This window comes from Hyperoodon ampullatus (genome assembly GCF_949752795.1).
Source record: "Hyperoodon ampullatus genome assembly, chromosome: 12".
NCBI classification, from domain to species: domain Eukaryota; kingdom Metazoa; phylum Chordata; class Mammalia; order Artiodactyla; family Ziphiidae; genus Hyperoodon; species Hyperoodon ampullatus.
Genome location: NC_136925.1, coordinates 82,453,850 through 82,468,267, shown reverse-complemented (window position 1 = coordinate 82,468,267; position 14,418 = coordinate 82,453,850). Strand labels below are relative to the sequence as shown.

Sequence of the window (14,418 nt, the reverse complement as noted above, 5' to 3'; positions counted from 1 at the left end):
CCAAAAAGTGGAAGTAGTAAATGAATAAATAAATCATGTGGCATATCCATACAGTGGAATAATATTCAGCAATAAAAAGGAATGAAGTATTAACACAATGCTGTAACATGCATAAACCTCAGAATTATCATACTAAGTGAAAGAAGAGATACAAAAGACCATTATATTAAATGTCCAGAACAGGCAAGTCTATAGAGACAGTAAGTGGCTTAGTGGCTGCCTAAGGCTGGGGGTAGGAGTGAGGAGTGACTGCAAATGGACAAGAACTTTCTTTCTGGGGTAATGGAATTGTTCTAAGGTGGATTATGATGATGGCTGTACACTATATAACCATCCTAAAAATCACTGAGCTGTATACTTTAAATATTACATATTGGTAAATTATACCTCAAAAAGCTATTTAAAAAAACTGAAAAAAGAATTCTACTGAAAAAAAAATTCTAAGTGTCTGTACAGATCCTTCCATGATGCCAGCTTTCTCAAGGACATTAATTTCTATGCAAGGGGATCGACTACCCTGGAGCGAAGGTGAATACAGAACCTGCTTGAGCAATTACTTGTCCAGAGTCAGCTGCTATGTGTAAGGAATGAGATATCTTCTAAAAAGAGTTCAGGAAGCTTTAAGGTCAATCTTTAAAAAAATTTAATAGCAGAAAGAAATAAAAGAACACCATCAATGACATATAATTTGGGCTATTTTAGAAAACTAACTGCTGAAATATTTACATTCTGAAAAAGATGCTTTCTTGTCAAGAGATTATTCAGCAGTATTTACACTGACCCAGTACCTATACATCTTGATATGAAAATAAACTGAGCCCCCAACATGTGATAACAAGGCTTAAACTTTTATCTGTTATAAACTTGCAGTTAATATACAAAGATTTAAAAGGGCCTCTTACATCCTTAGTGTTGTTTCATTTATCTCTTTCCCTTTGCAGCGAGGAGATTCTAGACCCTGAAGGAACTCCTAACCCAGCGCCCACCTTCAGCACACTTGACTGTACCCCTTCCTTTGAGGAACACATGAGTGACAAGGAGAGACCTCTGTATCAGATAATGTGTTGGCTCTGAAGCTGACAACCATTAAAAGACAATATAACTGAGCTTTCCTAAAATAAACCATTTATTGAAAAAAGAACCTTTTTCTTAAATTTCATTAATCAGCCTTTTGCATAACAAACCTGTGGCTTGCCAACAACAACAAAAGGTAAGGTTTCACAGTCAGTGCACTCGACAAACAAGAGATTAACAAGGCCCAGGACGCCTGATAACACTACAACTGCTTTTGAACCTAGAAAGGTCAAAAATACTACACTGATGTCACGGTTCTCAGTCACCCGAGAAACAGAGGGGACGGAGGCGACGGTCCGTGTACAGTAGTAATGGCACTTAACATGCAGCTTCTTTGCCTCGTGGACACCATCACTCAGGAGGGCCCCATGCCACGTCGAACAGACAGGAGCAGCAGGAGGAGTGACGCTTGTCACCTGTGCAGCCTTCAGTCTTGGAAGGTTAAAAAGGCTTATACTGCTTCTCAGCACAGTCTTTATGTAAATATTACATACAGTAGTGATTAAGAGAATTTTCCGAGTACACACACTACTAGGCCACAGACTGATTAGCTTCATTCTTCATCTGTGCAAACCTGTGAGGAAGGCAGGAGAGAGCTGAACCCTATTCATGCCACATGGAAGATTTATAGGTAAGTCATAATCAATGCATCCTGATGCTCCCAGTACTGTGCCTGGCACAGAGCAAAGGCGTAATCAATGCAATGAAATATCAGTGCTAAGTTACTGCTCTATGAATTGACTATTGAAAGCATTTTTAAGAACGTATTTGTGGGGCTTCCCTGGTGGCGCAGTGGTTGAGAGTCTGCCTGCCAATGCAGGGGACACGGGTTCGAGCCCTGGTCTGGGAAGATCCCACATGCCGTGGGGCAACTAGGCCCATGAGCCACAATTACTGAGCCTGCGCGTCTGGAGCCTGTGCTCCGCAACAAGAGAGGCCGCGATAGTGAGAGGCCCGCGCGCCGCGATGAAGAGTGGCCCCCGCTCGCCGCAACTAGAGAAAGCCCTCGCACAGAAACGAAGACCCAACACAGCCAAAAATAAAAAAATAAATTAATATTAAAAAAACAAAAACAACCGTATTTGTACAATATCAAGTCAATGAAAATTGCTTATGTACTTTATAAAGAATAAATACATTTTTATTTAATTACAAATCCCTAATATCTATGCAGCAGATCCAGCTATTGATTACTTAATTTCACTCACCCAGGAATAATGTGGCCCCTGTCTTGCATCTTCCTTTCCTGTATCAGGAGCTCCTCTGCAGGACCCTGTAAATGTTCTCTCCAGGTTTCCACTCTCATTCCATGTCTCCTCTAAATGCTCTCCCAGCAATATTTCTCTCTCTCAAATCCGTATCCTATCCCAGTTCTCTCGAGTGCCAGTCCTCAAGAGATGGCCAGTCTAAATGCCTGTCTAAAATCCCCCCAACAGACATTCCAAATACACCTCGAACTCAATCTACCAAAGAGGAGACCATCACCTCCCGACCCAACCCTCAACCAGCTGCCCTCTTTACCTATCTTGGCGAATGGAATCTCGATAACCTGGTGACACAAGCCAGAGCCCGGGAGCCGTCCTGGACTCCTCCCTATCACGCACCTTTCACATCCCATCAGTTACTCACTCACGGCCATTCTAACTCCTATATACGGCTGGTAACTCACCCCTGACCTCCCACTCCCAGCCCAGCAGCTGTGTCAGCAGCTTCCCAAGTAGTCTCTTACCTCCAGAGTGACTGTTCTAAAACACAATTTAATCATGTCATGCTTACAATAAAACTGAAATCCCTTCATGTGGCCCCTGCGTACTTTCCCAGCCTTATGTTTTGCCACTTTCCACATCCTGTGCTCCATCAGTATGTACCTATACACAGTTCTTTGGGTGCTTTACCCTCTTAGCAGTGAGCCCTTCCATGTCTCTTCCATTCTGTCCGCCATACTCCTCCCTGCATTTCCTGACCTGGCTAAACCCTCCCAAACAGCTCAGGCATCTCACTCTAAAGAAAGTTAATAGGGACTTTCTTAACCACTGTGCCACCAGGGAGGAATCCGCCTGCCAATGCAGGGGACCCGGGTTCGAGCCCTGGTCCAAGAAGAACCCACATGTCGAGGAGCAACTAAGCCCGTGTGCCACAACTACTGAAGCCCACGTGCCTAGAGCCCAGGCTCCGCAACGAGAGAAGCCACCGCAATGAGAAGCCCACGCACCACAACGAAGAGTAGCCCCTGCTCACCACAACGAAGACCCAACACAGCCAAAAATAAATAAAAAGAGTAAAAAAAAAAAAAAAAAAAAAAAAAAGAGTAATAGCTGGGATTACCCGACTGGATTAAATTCCTCTTTTCAGTGACCCTACAACATGGCATATATACCATTATCACAGCTCTTAACATAATGCTTAGTCATTACTCCCCGTCTCTACTCTCCCAGTAGAGATTAGTTGTTACTAACCTGTACTCAAGGAGACTGTGTACTCTATAAGAGGGAAAACTGTGTCTTTCATCCAGTCCCATTTAAAACTCGATTTAACAGTCCCAAGTGCACCTCAAACCATCCAAATGGATCAAGGAGGAGAACCTCGACGAACATTTTCCAAAAGAAAAAACGTACAAAATTCCCCAGCATAATACATTTAGTTCCTTCCCATTTCAGATATAGATATTTTATATTTAAGTTTCCAAATTTCCTTAAGTGCCAGATGCGAACAGAACTCAAATATTTAAACAAGGAGAGGACTACTGCCAAACCTTGACGAAGGAATGGTCGAGGAGCTGGCTGGCCGTCCACCTCATCCTGGGCTCACTTTCTAGGCAGTGAGAAAGGAAGTCCTTTCCTTCTGGGCTTAATCTTTCAGGAATTGGTGGCTTATGCCCCATTCCCACTTTGTACATAATCTGAAAGTTGTGTTCATATTCATGCCAAGGTCTCTAAAAACAGAAAAAAAAAATCAGGTTTTAATACTACATGGCCATACAGAAATGCAACTGCCCAATCTCTTTTTAGGCATCTCAATGCTGACACATATTGAGGCTGGCAAACTTTTACTTAAAGGGCCAAACGGTAACTATTTTAGGCTCGCAGGCCATATGGTCTCTGTCACACCTATTCAGTTCTCCCACTGTAGCATGAAAGCAGCCTTAGGCTATAATATAATAAAGGAATGGGTATGACCATGTGCCAATAAAACTTTATTTACAAAACCAGGTGGTGAGCATAGTCTGCCTACCCCATTTAGGTGTCCAATTAGTCCAGTATTATCTAGATGCCATCATCATGTAAATAAGAAATGTAACATATAAAATAATATAAAAATGTCAAACAAACAAAATTCAACAGTTATCATACAGGGATGTTTAATATGCTACCTTGTTGAATAATCGGCATCAAATTATTGTTAATTTGCAAAGCTTATTTTATTATGATTAGAGGGAAATGAGATTCACGGGGGAAAGAACTGAGTTTGTATGGCATTCTAATATGTGTACCATCATTTAGTTATTGAGAGATATGTTCTTCAGTGTGAGAACTTGTTCTTTTTCTGATGCATGGCTTGACTGAAATAACAGATATCATGGGCATCTTTCTATGTTAATGCTAATAGAAATAATATTAGCTAATAGTTAGTAAGCACTTATTTTCAGCAGCTGCGAGGTATAGCTGTATAATAATTTCCTACTAGTAACACTTAAGAGGTTTCTAACTTTTTTGCTTTATAAGTAATGGCTACACCCCCCCACACACACACTGTGCCTCGATATATTTGTATAATTGTTCATTGGTGGTATCTTCATCAGAAGATCAGTTTTCAGGTACTGTGTCATACACAACAGTTTCACTGCCCTGCAAATGCTCGTGCTCTATCTATTTCCTCCCTCTCCCACAGCCCCTGTCAACCACTGATCTTTTACTGCCTTTATTGTTTTGCCTCTTCTGGAATGTCATATAGTTGGAATCATACAGTACGTGGTGTTTTCAGATTGGCTTGTTTCTTTTTTTGGCCATGCCTCGAGTCTTGCAGGATCTTAGTTCCCCGACCAGGTATCGAACCTGTGCCCTCAGCAGTGAAAGTGCCGAGTCCTAACCACTGGACCACCAGGGAATTCCCCAGATTGGTTTCTTTCACTTAGCAATATGCTTTTTTAAGCTTTCTCCATGTCGTTTCATGGCCCAATTTCTTTTTGTTGCTGTACAATATTCCATCATGTAGATTATCACAGTTTATCCATTTGAAAGATATCTTGGTTGCTTCCAAGTTTTGGCAATTATGAATAAAGTTGATATGGGCATTCTTGGGCCAGTCTTTGTGGAGACGTAAGTTTTTAACTTCCTGTTTCTTTTCACAGCTGCTTAATTCTGTGTTTTAATTTGAGAATTATGCTTTTTTTGTTCCTCTGAGGAATTCTCTAAGTCATGTATCTTATAAATATTTGGTTCCTAGTTTGTCACTTGTCTTAACTTACTTATCTTTTGACAGGTCATGTTCTCTATTTTGCAGGAAATGTGTCCACAGTATTCATAATGACAGTAAGACCACAGTTACTGCTCTGTTAACGTCAAGTGCCCTCCTCAAGTCCCCCTGCCCCCGGCGCAGGCTCTGCTCACCTTGCCAGTCACCATCTCTATGACAACACACCCTAGACTCCAGATGTCGGCTGCACGCCCATGGCCTTCTCCTTTTGCGCGAGTGATGACTTCTGGGGCCATGTATGCTTTAAAAGTCACAGATACGGTGATAAGAATGGGTTATGAACATAGCACCATGTAGTACTAGAGCCAAGCAATACACTAATATCGCCTAATATTCCACATAGAAGAAACAACTAATTTGTTCGGGGGGTGGGGGGAGGAACTTTCTCTGAATTACATACTAAAAAACGTCAAAACTTGAAAATAAATATTTCAAATCAGTTTCTCAGATGGACATTTTAGGAGCCAAATTATCTTCTAAAACACAATTTTGAATATGCAAATATTCAGATAAATTGTATTTGCAATAAGAATATGAAATTTAACCTGCAAAGGAGGATGTAAAATTTTATGATGTGTTTCTAAACAATCAAATAATCACCATTTAAACATGCTGTTTTGACTAGAATAGTTTTAATAAACCCAACGTGAATGACAAGGTTTTTCTGGGAAGAAAAGAGGCCTTTCTTCCCTCCTTTAAGTCTAAGGGAGAAATGTGATTTCCCAATCTGACAAGCGCTTTCAGGGGTGGCTCCTCCCCCGCCCGGTTAGAAGCCCTCACCTGCTCTCCATGTCCGCTGACCAGGAGGAAAAGGGAAAGCTGGGGTCCCAGCACACTGGAGTGAGCCCCAATGCTAAGACAAATCTAGCCGGACCCACCTGCTGTCCCCAGCGTGCTATTCACTTCACCAGGCATGGTCTGAGCATTGTTTTTAAGCTTTACTGAGCATCCAAAATCTCCCAGCTTGATTAGTCCAGATGAGGTAAGGAAGATGTTGGCACCTAACGAAAAATAAGCAGTTGTGAGCCTCTAAAACACAACGCAGGCATTTTAAAGCTTACATGGTAACCTAAACCATCAGGAACTTGATTTACAAAAGTTATAAAGACATGAAACTTCACTTGCAAAGTGTAATCATAGAAAGATTTTAAGACTTATTCACAAATGTTAATACACAGCAAAGAAATTTTAGTATCAGTGCAGATAGCTCTGACCAATAAATTCTGAACTGAAATACATGCATAAATTCTAACATTAAAAACCCAGGGAGATACTTAAAGAGAAAGTACACATAAAACACAAATGCTTGTGGCGGCAGTCCCTGAAAATTCAGAGTTTGTATACGAGCAGCAGCGCCTGCAACAGAAAGCAACGTGCAGACAAGACCTGGCGCACACGCTGCTGGTCTGCAGAGCTGTAACCGAGGCCACCATTGGACCGATTTCAGACTGCCTGAAAAGAACGTTCTGTGACTGTCTCACATCTCCGCAAGCGGTACCCAGGCCCGGCCTGTACTCCAGTTGGAACCCGGGGTTACCGCTCGTCTCCCAGGGCGGCTCTGCCTCCTCCAGAGGTTACCGGCCGCGGCCACTCCAACCAGGCCGCACAGCTCAGCGCTACGTGTCGACGGCACCTCCTTCCAAAAGTGACACAGAGCCCCTCACTTTAGACAACCAGCCACACGATGAGCTGCGATCTGTTGGTCCTCACAGCCTGAGTGCTCCCAAGGCAGGCGGTCCCCCCGGGGAGCACACGGCGCTAACTGCATGATTCTGGAGCTAGCTCCCGGGCCCACACTCTCAGACACGATGGGCTATAAAGAATATCCCAAGGATGCACATGGACGGACTTGACTCAAGGACTCTGAGGGGTTCTCTTTACGGCCGTGGCCGACGCCGTGAAGGGACCATTCCATGAGTATGGAATGTGTGTCAGAACAACTGGAAACAGGCAGTGCCATGGCCTGACCCAGAGCCATTTAAGCAAATGCCCAGAATGATCCCAGACAGCAAAGCAATGCAGTGGACGGGCGGGCAGGCAGCAAGACTGGGGTGTGCTGGGGATTCAGGAGGAGCCACCTTAGAGAGTGCGGACAATTCTTCCACCCAGCAAAGCAGGTGATGGGTAACCCAGCCCCCTCTGAGGCGAATGCCTGGTCTGAAGTCCGGCCATTCTAGAGTCAACCTGTTCAGGCCTCAGATTATGGGACAGAATGGAATCCTTCAGTCTAGGGCCATTAGAGACAAAGCTAATTTGTCACTCTAATTATCCCCAAGGCTCCCAAATAACAGAGGTCAGGGGCACGGTGTGGTTAAGGTAAACGCAAGAGGGACAGTTCTGGGACAGAAGCATGGCTACTCACCACTCGTGGGAAGGGAACAGCACTTTTAGTCAGTCAGCATGACCAAATCGATCTCTAGCAGAACTCTACACTGGAGGAGGGTGGTGCAAATAAGCCCTGTCCACGTCCCCCCAGGCCCAGCTGCACATCATAACTTACACCGGCGTTCCTGATTCACCGTCACTTTACATATTCACGACGCTTATACATAAATACACGAGGTTCTTGACACAAGGAAAAGAACGGATGCTCTGATCGCGAATGTCTAGTAAATACACAGGGCAGGCGAAATCAGCCTATAAAATAGCAAGTTTCATTTTGGGGGTAACAGATTTGGCTAAGAGCAGTGCTGAACAGAACAGCGGACTCATACACTCCTAGACGGAGACGTGTGTCCTGCACAGTTTCTTAATGCTGGGTTCTTTACAGAAGACTACTTCAAGTAAAGGTATTTCTTTGTAGAGAAGTGATGTGAGGGCGCAGGAAGAAGCGACATGGGGGCAGCGACCGTGTGCTGGGCACAGCTGGCTCTGGCGGGGAGCTGAGCGTGGGCGTTACCTTTAATGTCCCGGTGAACTATGCCATGCTCGTGGAGGACGTTGATTGCAACGGTGATCTGCTTAGAATACAGCCTGATGACGTGCTCCTGAAGTCCCAGCCTCGACACCTCCTCTAAGGTACCCTCGTCACAGTACTCCATGAAGATGTACATTTCTTCCTGTGGGAGGAATCAAATGCAGCCCTGTGTTTACGTGGACACTAAGTGAAGAACCTGGAACGCTTCACTGGCCACGCCCCTTTCTAATGGTATGCTACACTTGCCATCCTGACTACTGAATTCGTCTTAAAACGGTCATTTCTAACTCCCCTACAGCCGTGTCTCTGCCTGCCTCCTCTGTCTGGAATTATACAGCTAGTTGGAATAAGAACATCTCCAACTCACAGGTGACAAATGTCTCCAATCCTCTGAAATTCAGTCCGCTATATAATCTCAGACAGGGACCAACAGGGCTGTCCCTATAAGTATATTATTAAGTACTGAAACACATCCTTTTCAGATATGAATTTATCTGTGAAAAACGTAAAAAATCACCAATATCCAAATTCCCCAGAAGCTCATATTCCACCAAGATGCTCCAAGTTATCCTCTTTCCCTCAAAGTGTTTATCTCTAAACACAAGGGGGGAAATAATCTGAGGTCTTAATTTTCTCTCATTTCACAATGGTTCCTTAAATACACATAAGAGAAAAAACGTTACCGAACAACGTACTCAACAGTGGTTCAGCAAAAAATGGAAGAAAAAAAAAGCGACACACAGCTGTGTAAGGGGCATTAGAGAAATCTTCTGGTTGGCAGGATGGGTTTCAGTGCTTTATAATGTCGGGTTAATGACTACAGTCTACAACTTACATTTTAGGAAGAACTCCTCTAGTTTCAGAGAGAAGGCAGAAATGATGTAACTCATGGAGATTTCCTGATAATTAGGCAAAGTTACTGTGCTCTGAAATGAGAAGACCTGTGATGTAGGACAGGACTCCATCTGTGCCCTCACTGACCGCTCACACCAAACAGTGTGATCAAAGCCGGCTTACCCTGTGCAGCTCCACACCAAAATACCGAACCAGATTGGGGTGCTTGATGCCTTCGAAGATTTTCAGTTCGTCTGCCGTTTCCTTGATAGTTTTGTGGTCATTAGGTTGAAAGCGAATCTGGAAAAGGAAAACTGTTGATTACCGTCGGCAATGTCACAAGCTAGAAAGACGCCGAGTTTGAATGCAAGGGTGGGGATGCTGACATGTCCACTGTCCGTGGCACCATGGTCAGTGTTTGTGACTTCACTGCCAGGCTTTCTTCTCCTTGTTGAATTAAACATGCCTGCTTTAGAATATGTGGTCAGATAACAGCTAATGGGATCATTTTCATAACTACAGACTGAATTAACCAAAACGTGAAACATTCAGGAAGCAATCACAGGTGTTTAGGTTCTGGGCAAGATAAAGAGGAGATAAGATTCTGCCCTCACGAAGTTTACAGCCACGCGGGAATGAGGCCATAAAGCAGCACGGGTAAGTGCCACACAGGGAAGATGGGGAGATGCCGCAGGGGTTGAGGAGGGGGCCACATGCGCCCGCTGCCCCCTCACAGCCACTCGGGGACCAACGGTCGCGCGGCTCTAGCCTCACCCTCCTCGGCCCTCAGTGCCCCCCGCCGAGGCCTTCTTCAGGCGCTCCCTGCTCCTGCTTTCTACCTCCAGCAGATAAAAAGCTGTTCGTTTCTGAACTTATCACAAACCCCCCCCACAACCAAGTCCCCTCTTGGTCCCAATGGTGTAAATGCTAAGCAGCAGACCTCAGGCCTAGACGACTCACTATGGAAGCACTTAGGCCAGCTCTAACCTCATAAACACAAGTTTCGTTTCCAAATCTCTACCCCACGGAGGCCTCAGACAAAAAGGCCCCCAGAGGGCTGGAGCACCCACCTCCTTCATAGCCATCAGCTCACCGGTGTCCACGTTGATACAGGTATAGACCTTCCCATACTGCCCTTCCCCTGTGAACAGGAACAAACGAGCTGCTCTCAGCCACCAAAGCCAGGCCATCGTAACTCATTGAAACGTACAATAATCTCTTCCAGTTCCAAATCTGTGTTCATATATCTACAACCATGCTTACTATAGTCTACTACTGCAAGATCTAAGCTATTTCTGAATGTTCCCTAATAACCGTAATAACTGAAGTCTTAGGCGATCTTTTCACTCTGTCTTACCTGTAAATGCCTGTGAATAGAGTAGAACTGACCGGCAAATCCCAGAAGAGGCATGAAGGCGAGTACTAAGTCCCCTAGTGCACACCTCTGAGCCCCTATGGCCCTCAAGGAGGTCTGGGCGAGGTGGGCGGACAAGGCTAGTGGCCAGGAGTAAGCCTGACTGTCGTCTCAATGCACCTCATTGCTGTACGGCCAGGCGTGTGGGATATTAGTGGGATATTCTACTAACACACCTTTTGGGACATTAAACTAAGGGGATATATGGCTGAATAAGACTGAAAACAAGAATTAATACAATTTATAAAGGACTTGATTCTTTTCAGTGTTTTCTTCCCTGATAGCTCTATGAAAACTTCAATGTCCTGAGGCTCCCAGAGTCCTGTATTACAACTTTGTTTGCTTCTTCAGACCTAAATGCTCAACAGATAAATACATTTATTTATTTTTAAATGAGATTTTGTTTGTTTGTTTTGGCTGTGTTGGGTCTTCGTGGCTGCACGCGGACTTTCTCTAGTTATGGCGAGCGGGGGCTACTCTTCATTGCAGTGCGCGGGCTTCTCTTGTTGCGGAGCACAGGCTTAGGCAAGCAGGCTTCAGGAGTTGTGGCACGCAGGCTCAGTAGTTGTGGTGCATGGGCTTAGTTGCTCCACAGCATGTGGGATCTTCCCAGACCTGGGCTCAAACCCGTGTCCCCTGCATTGGCAGGTGGATTCTTAACCACTGCACCACCAGGGAAGTCCAGATAAATGCATTTAAATGGGGGAAAGATCTGAAACGTAATCATCTCCTTCTCTCACATAATCTTATCGCTAGTTAGTTTACAAGAAACTGTTTCACTTGGAAATTAATTGATGTTTTAGAAAAGACTGTCCCGTCTTAATTTGATTCCAGCCTCGCTTCAATAATGATCTTGTGGGAATAAGATAAAAACAATACGGACTAGAACAAATGGGTAAAAGGTGCGTGGTTCTCCACTAGCAACTTCTGGAGTTATCAGGCAACACCATTCCATTAATGAACCACGGAAAACTCTCTTTCTAAAGTTTCTTGTGTATTGTTCTTAGAAAACACTTTACAAATGAAACAAAAACCAAACCCCTCTGCAAAAGATACAATGTATATCTGCCACCTCTCTGAGAGAAAAGGACCAACCACTGTAAGATTTAACCTAAAGAAGTATAACTACTGCTATTTCTAACAGAGACAACCTTTGTGTCGTGTTCTTTAGTTTCCTTACCAATTTTGTTTCCTCTTTGCCACTTAAAGGTCACCTTCCTCAAGCCAACGTGCATAACGTTGTCATAAGACTTAGGGGTGTCACAAACTTGACCAATGATATTCTTTCTCCTCATTTCTCGATATCTCTTTTCTTCAAACAGTCGGACTGACTTCTGAATAGCTTCTATGGGTCCTTGCCTAGAAGCAGTATCTGCAGGGAGAAGTGCAAACTCAGTCATCCCAACCACTATAATCAAGTCCATTTCCAGTAAATAATAATAAGAACAGAGCAACAGACATGAGCACTCCAGCACAGCATTATCTATTCAGATACACAGCAGATGAATTAAAGTCCATTAAAACCTAGCAACTTCAGAGTATACCACCCACTACAGAAATATGCACATAAAACAGAAGCTACTCAGAATCAATGATTTCCTGTAGCAAGCGTGTTGGTTAGACTCTGCAGGAATCACCTGCCTGTCTCCTCTCTCCAATCCACTCTCAGTGACCAGAATTCTCTTACTAAAATGTAAAATCTGATTGTGTTCTTCTCCTGCATAATTTATTTCACAGTTCATCATGACCTGTTTACCGGAAGTCCGAGGCCATTGTGCATGCAGGCTCCTTCCCGGTTCACTTCTCCTACAACAGGCTCTGGACCAGCCCAGCTGAAAAGCCTCTGTGGGTCACCCTAAACCGCTTCTCACCCCATCCCCTTGCTCACACTCTCCTGTCTTCTTGCTGTCAGAGCTCTGCAGAAGTACTACGCATCTTCCAGGAAGCGTCTCTGTTGGGAAGGAAATTAAGTTTTCCTTTCTCTAGAGTAAGGGCTCTGGAAGCAGAATGCCTGGAATAAAACCCTGGCTTCACCATTTTCTAGGTGTTTGACAATCAGCAAGTTAGTTAACTTCTTTATACATCAAATTCCTAATCCGTGAAATGAAGGTAATAATACCTCATTCAGAGACACTGTGAGAATTTAATGAAATCACGCACATAAAGCATTTAGCCCAGTGCCCGGAATATTAAAATACTTAGTAAATTTTAGCTATTATTTAGTTATTTAGTTATTATTATTCCTTATTTTCCCATCAAGCTATCTCTATTTCTCCAACATATTTTATCATGATTTACAGTAAGAAATATCTTTTACACATATAGATATCTAAAACTACAGTTTCATGAAACACTATTACTCTTTCTACATGTGACTAGGATTTCGTCTAGTTTTTTTTTGTTTTGTGTGTGTGTGTGTTTTTTTTTTTTTTTTTTTTTTTTTTTTGCGGTACGCAGGCCTCTCACTGTTGTGGCCTCTCCCGTTGTGGAAAAAAGGCTCCGGACGCACAGGCTCAGCAGCCATGCCTCACGGGCCCAGCCGCTACGCGGCATGTGGGATCTTCCTGGACTGGGGCACGAACCCGTGTCCCCTGCATCGGCAGGCGGACTCTCAACCACTGCGCCACCAGGGAAGCCCCAGTTTTTTTTTTTGAGTGCTGACTTTACAACCCGCTAAAGGGTCAAAACCCACAATGTGAAAAGCACTGCTTTCTTTATATACACCTCTACTACCATATTTCTCATACTGTACCCTAACTGGCCATCTAAGAGCCTAAATTTTCTGTCTAAGAGATCACTGAGGACTGGGATGATTGAAAGGTTACTTTGAGAAGAGAAATTCCCAGAGATTTATAACGGTCCAACTACAGGGTCTGACTACAATCATTTCTTGAAAACATGGATCCTTGTTTCCCTTACCTCAATACATGACACATCAAGTCTACTCAGCACTGAATAAAATTTCATAGCTGTGAGGTCATGGACTCCACTGTCAAATATTTCTGGGAAAGGCCTATTTTTTTTTTTAACAGTAAACATTTCTCAAGATTTCCCAGTCTTTGATATGTCAGTGTCAGCTGTAAGTCTCCCAAGAGTTCCCAAGTTTACTTGACAACAAAGTATTTGTTTTGAAAATTATCACGAAGACCTGGTATCCATGGGAACTACCGGTTACGTGAGAGCCCCTGGAGAGACCCTCTTCCCTGTCACCAGACTCAAGCCGAGGAAATCTCCGCCCAACTCCAAACCCTCTACCACGCCTAGCTTGCCCAGGCCTGTCAAATGTGGCATCACAGCTGTTTTTGCTTCCATGGCTTTTTAAAAATCCCACCTTAGTCCAGTACCTTACTTTATGCTGTATTACTACGACGGCATTCTAGCCCTCCTCCCTATTTTCCTCCCCAATGCAGGCCAGCAGGTTAAGCTTCCTCAGTGTCTTCCTTACCCCCACCCTCGCACTCCCTGAACATAAGAGGCTTTCCAGCTCAAGAGGCTTCAGGGGCTGCCCACCATCTCTGGGTAAGGCCTTAATCACCTAGCCCATCGCTGAAGATTGGCCGCGATCAGGTCTCCCCTACCCTTTCAGTTCCACCTCCATTTACATCTATGCTATCCAGGCCGGGCAGGGCCAGGCCGGCTGGTCTATTCTTCAGTCCCTGGGCCTCCAGATGTGTTTCTCATTGGGTACTTTTCCTCTTGGCCTGAG

At 44.2% G+C, this 14,418-nt stretch overlaps 1 protein-coding gene across 6 annotated transcripts in view; it reads right to left on the bottom strand.

Annotated features, from left to right (window-relative positions):
* Positions 1 to 1,168: 1,168 nt before the first annotated feature.
* MAP3K4 (mitogen-activated protein kinase kinase kinase 4) overlaps positions 1,169 to 14,418 on the bottom strand; it is a gene marked incomplete at its 5' end in the record, with an annotated part of 159,065 nt that continues 145,815 nt past the window's right edge. For all 6 annotated transcript variants that reach the window (XM_079716912.1, XM_079716911.1, XM_079716913.1 and 3 more), the window contains 8 exons: positions 1,169 to 1,648; positions 3,827 to 4,006; positions 5,682 to 5,788; positions 6,426 to 6,548; positions 8,447 to 8,606; positions 9,482 to 9,598; positions 10,369 to 10,439; positions 11,893 to 12,084. In XM_079716912.1, the coding sequence (XP_079573038.1) occupies positions 1,628 to 1,648; positions 3,827 to 4,006; positions 5,682 to 5,788; positions 6,426 to 6,548; positions 8,447 to 8,606; positions 9,482 to 9,598; positions 10,369 to 10,439; positions 11,893 to 12,084 (971 nt within the window). In that variant the 3' untranslated portion in view covers positions 1,169 to 1,627. The remainder of the gene's footprint in view (positions 1,649 to 3,826; positions 4,007 to 5,681; positions 5,789 to 6,425; positions 6,549 to 8,446; positions 8,607 to 9,481; positions 9,599 to 10,368; positions 10,440 to 11,892; positions 12,085 to 14,418) is intronic.